Genomic DNA, 4585 nt, shown 5'->3' with positions numbered 1-4585 from the left:
TCATGTGATTAATATCCTCTTGGTTCAGTTTTGGATGACCATATGTATCTAAAAATCTATCCATTTCTTTAAGATTTTCAAATTTATTTGAATATAGGTTTCGAAGTGGTCTCTGATGATTTCCTGGAACTCCATGGTGTTTGTTGGTATCTCCCCCCCTTTTGCATTCCTGATTCTACTAATTTGGGTTTTTTTCTCTCCTCATTTTAGTCAGGTTTGCCAAGGGTCTATCAATCTTGTGTATTTTTTCAAAGAACCAACTTTTTGTTTCATTAATTCTTTGCATGGTTTTTTGGTTTCTATTTCGTTGATTTCAGCTCTTATTTTTATTATTTCTCACCTTCTATTTTTGGGGGGATTTACTTGTTCTTGTTATTCTAGGAGTTTGAAATGTATCATTAGGTCATTGATTTGGGATCTTTCAGTCTTTTTAATATATGCTTTCATGGCTATAAACTTTTCTCTCAGGACTGCCTTTGCTGTGTCCCATAGGTTCTGGTAGGTTGTGTTTTCATTTTCATTGACTTCCAGGAACTTTTTAATTTCCTCTTTTATTTCATCAATGATCCATTGTTCATTTAGTAATGAGTTATTTAGTTTCCAGCTGTTTGCATGTTTTTTGTGTTTACTTTTGTTGTTGAGTTCTACTTTTACTGCATTGTGATCAGATAGCATGGGCAGTATAGTTTCTATTTTCTTATATTTGCTGAGGCTTGCTTTGTGCCCTAGGATATGATCTATTTTGGAGAAGGTTCCATGGGCTGCTGTGAAGAATGTATATTGTGTAGAAGTTTGATGAAATGTTCTGTAGACATCAAGTAGGTCAATTTGATCTATTGTATATTTTAGATCTTGGATTTCTTTATTGATTTTTTGCTTGGATGACCTATCTATTGATGATAATGGGGTGTTAAAGTCTCCCACAACCACTGTGTTGGTGTTAATATATGCTTTTAGGTTTTTCAGGGTATGTTTGAAGACCAGTAGAGCAGAATAGAGGACCCAGATATGAAGCCACACAACTATAACCAACTTGTCTTTGAGAAAGGAGCTAAAAATATACGATGGAACAATAGCCGCCTCTTACAAATCTGCTAGGAAAACTGGTTAACCGTCTGCAAAAAACTGAAACTAGATCCATGTATATCACCCTATACCAAGATTAACTCAAAATGGATCAAGGATCTTAATATCAGACCCCAAACTCTGAAGTTGATAAAGGAAAGAGTAGGAACTACTCTGGAGTTAGTAGGTATAGGTAAGAACTTTCTCAATGAAACCCTAGCAGCACAGCAACTAAGAGATAGCATAGATAAATGGGACCTCATAAAACTAAAAAACTTCTGTTCATCAAAAGAAATGGACTCTAAACTAAAGAGAACACCCACAGAGTGGGAGAAAATATTTGCCAGCTACACATCAGACAAAGAACTGATAACCAGAATATATAGGGAACTTAAAAAACTAAATTCTCCCAAAACTAATGAACCAATAAAGAAATGGGCAAGTGAACTAAACAGAACTTTCTCAAAAGAAGAAGTTCAAATGGCCAAAAAACACATGTAAAAATGCTCACCATCTCTAGCAATAAAGGAAATGCAAATTAAAACCACACTAAGATTCCACCTCACCTCTGTTAGAATAGCCATCATCAGCAACACACCAACAACAGATGTTGGCGAGGATGCAGGGAAAAAGGAACCCTCTTACACTGTTGCTGGGAATGTAAACTAGTACAACCACTCTGGAAAAAAATTTGGAGGCTACTTAAAACACTAAACATTGATCTACCATTTGATACAGCAATACCACTCTTGGGGATATACCCAAAAGACTGTGACACAGATTACTCCAGAGGCACCTGCACACCCATGTTTATTGCGGCACTATTCACAATAGCCAAGTTACAGAAACAGCCAAGATGCCCCACCACTGACGAATGGATTAAGAAAATGTGGTATCTATACACAATGGAATTTTATGCAGCCATGAAGAAGAACGAACTGTTATCATTTGCCAGTAAATGGATGGAATTGGAGAACATCATTCTGAGTGAGGTTAGCCTGGCCCAAAAGACCAAAATCGTGTGTTCTCCCTCACATGCGGACATTAGATCAAGGACAAACACAACAAGGGGATTGGACTTTGAGCACAAGATAAAAGCAAGAGCACACAAGGGAGGGGTGAGGATAGATAAGACACCTAAAAAATTAGCTAGCATTTGTTGCCCTCAACGCAGAGAAACTAAAGCAGATACCTTAAAGCAACTGAGGCCAATAGGAAAAGGGGAACAGGTACTAGAGAAAATGTTAGATAAAAAAGAATTAACCTAGAAGGTAACACACACGCACAGGAAATCAATGTGAGTCAATGCCCTGTATAGCTATCCTTATCTCAACCAGCAAAAACCCTTGTTCCTTCCTATTATTGCTTATATTGTCTCTACAACAAAATTAGAATTAAGGGCAAAATAGTTTCTGCTGGGTATTGTGGAGGTGGGGGGGAGATGGAGGGGGCAGAATGGGTGGTAAGGGAGGGGGTGGGGGGCAGGGGGGAGAAATGACCCAAGCCTTGTATGCACATATGAATAATAAAAGAAAAAAAAAGGAAAAAAAATAAATAAAATAAATTCCCCAGAATTTAAGATAACCTATGAAATAGTAATCTGTCATGTGGATGTACTCCAATAAAAATCTCTTTAACATTTTATACTTTTGGACTGAGTAAGGAATATAAACTAGAGCTGATAGAGTGGTTTGAGTGGTAGAGTGCCTACCTACCAAGTGTGAAGCTCTGAATTCAAGCCCCAGTACCACCAAAAATAAAAGGAATCTAAACTCAATTGAAATTCTATGATTATCTTTTTTTCAATGTGAAGATATGGTGACTTCAGCCCATGTAACAGATGACAGAACTTAAATTAATTGCCCACAGATATAGAGGTGAAACATCACTTCATCATGATTACATTTCTTTTTCCAAATCAGAATAATGTGAACTTAATCTATTGGTGATGATGGTTTATTAGAAAGAATTTAGTCAGGAAATTACAAAGCATGACTTGAGTAGTAAGAATAAAGAAATAAGATAGACACAAAAGAGGCATTTTGCACATTCTTCCACATATAGAAAATAAGGTATCAAGTAATGAACTCCACCAAACAAATATTGCATGAAAGAGGATACCACTTCTGGATAAAGTACTCAAGTACAGAAAAGATAAACTAATATCTAAAAAGAGTAACCATTATGTCTCTCACACAGGACTAACAAAAGCTAAAGAACATGTAGACAAGATTGAGTGTGTCAACTGTTCAGTCTTTGTCCCAACATTGCAATTAAATTTTAAGTTGAGTGCAACTAGAAACAGATGCTGGTTCTTAATCTAACATAAGATTATTGATCACAGATAAGCAAGCTTACATATCATAAGAAAGAATCAGTGGCTGACACCTTCTTTCTATAGCTTTCACAGCTTCTTTGATGTCCTTATTCCTCAATGTGTAAATTATAGGGTTTAGCATGGGGGTAACAACACTATACAATACTGAGATCAGTCTGTCTTTCTCTAGTGAGTACGATGAAATGGGACGTACATATGTGAAGATGGCACTACCATAATAGAGAAGGACAATGACCAGGTGTGAGGCACACGTAGAAAAGGCTTTGTGTCTCCCCTCTGAAGAGCGGATTCTCAAAATGGTAGAAATTATGTAAAGGTAGGAAAAGATGATGCACAGAAAGGGAGTCCAGCCAATGAAGACCCCAGTGGAGAGTAAAGCCAGTTCATTGACAGATGTGTCTCCACAAGACAGGATCAGTAAAGGTGGAATATCACAAAAGAAATAATTAACCTGGTTGTTGCCACAGAAGGGCAAACAGAATGTCAGTACTGTGTGCACCAATGAGTTGAGGAAACCACAAGTCCAGCATGAGGCTGCTAACTGACTATAAAGGGCCTTGCTCATGATAACTGAATACCATAGGGGTTTGCAGATTGCAATGTAACGGTCATATGCCATTGCTGCCAGAAGGAGACATTCTGATCCCACAAAGAAAATGAATGCAAAAAGTTGAGCCACACAGCCCCCATAGGAAATGCTTTTCTTCTCTGATAGAAGATGCACCATCATCTGGGGGACATTGGTGGTGGTATAGCAGATGTCAAGAAAGGCCAAGTTCCCTAGGAAATAATACATAGGTGAATGTAGATGTGGATCAGCCATGGTCACCAAAATGATGAATATATTTCCTCCCAGAGTACATATATAAGTCAGAAAGAAGATGGTAAATAGTAAAAACTGTAACTCATTTAGGTTGGAGAATCCCAAGATGATGAATTCTGATAGAGTGGTTTGATTCTTTCCTTCCATGCTGTTGTCTGCTTTCCTATAGGGAATTGGGCAAAGACTAGCATAAAGTACAATAATTATATGATGCAGTAGCCTGAAAAACAAGTAAACAAAAGAATTACAAATGAAGTTATCACCATCTACATCAGGTGCCAAACATAAGAGAGCAGGTTTTGCAAACCATAGTTCATACCTGGCACCCAAGTCATATGTAAATATTTCTAACCATTCAC

At 37.3% G+C, this 4585-nt stretch overlaps 1 protein-coding gene across 1 annotated transcript; it reads right to left on the bottom strand.

The window, feature by feature from the left end:
• Positions 1-3419: 3419 nt before the first annotated feature.
• On the bottom strand, positions 3420-4373 carry LOC109680065 (olfactory receptor 5V1). The gene has a single exon (XM_020155060.2). It carries the CDS (start codon positions 4371-4373, stop codon positions 3420-3422), a length of 954 nt encoding a protein of 317 aa, XP_020010649.1.
• Between the last annotated feature and the right edge of the window lie 212 nt (positions 4374-4585).

Source organism: Castor canadensis, chromosome 8 (genome assembly GCF_047511655.1).
Source record: "Castor canadensis chromosome 8, mCasCan1.hap1v2, whole genome shotgun sequence".
In the NCBI taxonomy this organism is placed as follows: Eukaryota; Metazoa; Chordata; class Mammalia; order Rodentia; family Castoridae; genus Castor; species Castor canadensis.
The sequence above is the reverse complement of the archived record's forward strand: the minus strand, read 5'-3'. Positions and strand labels throughout refer to the sequence as shown.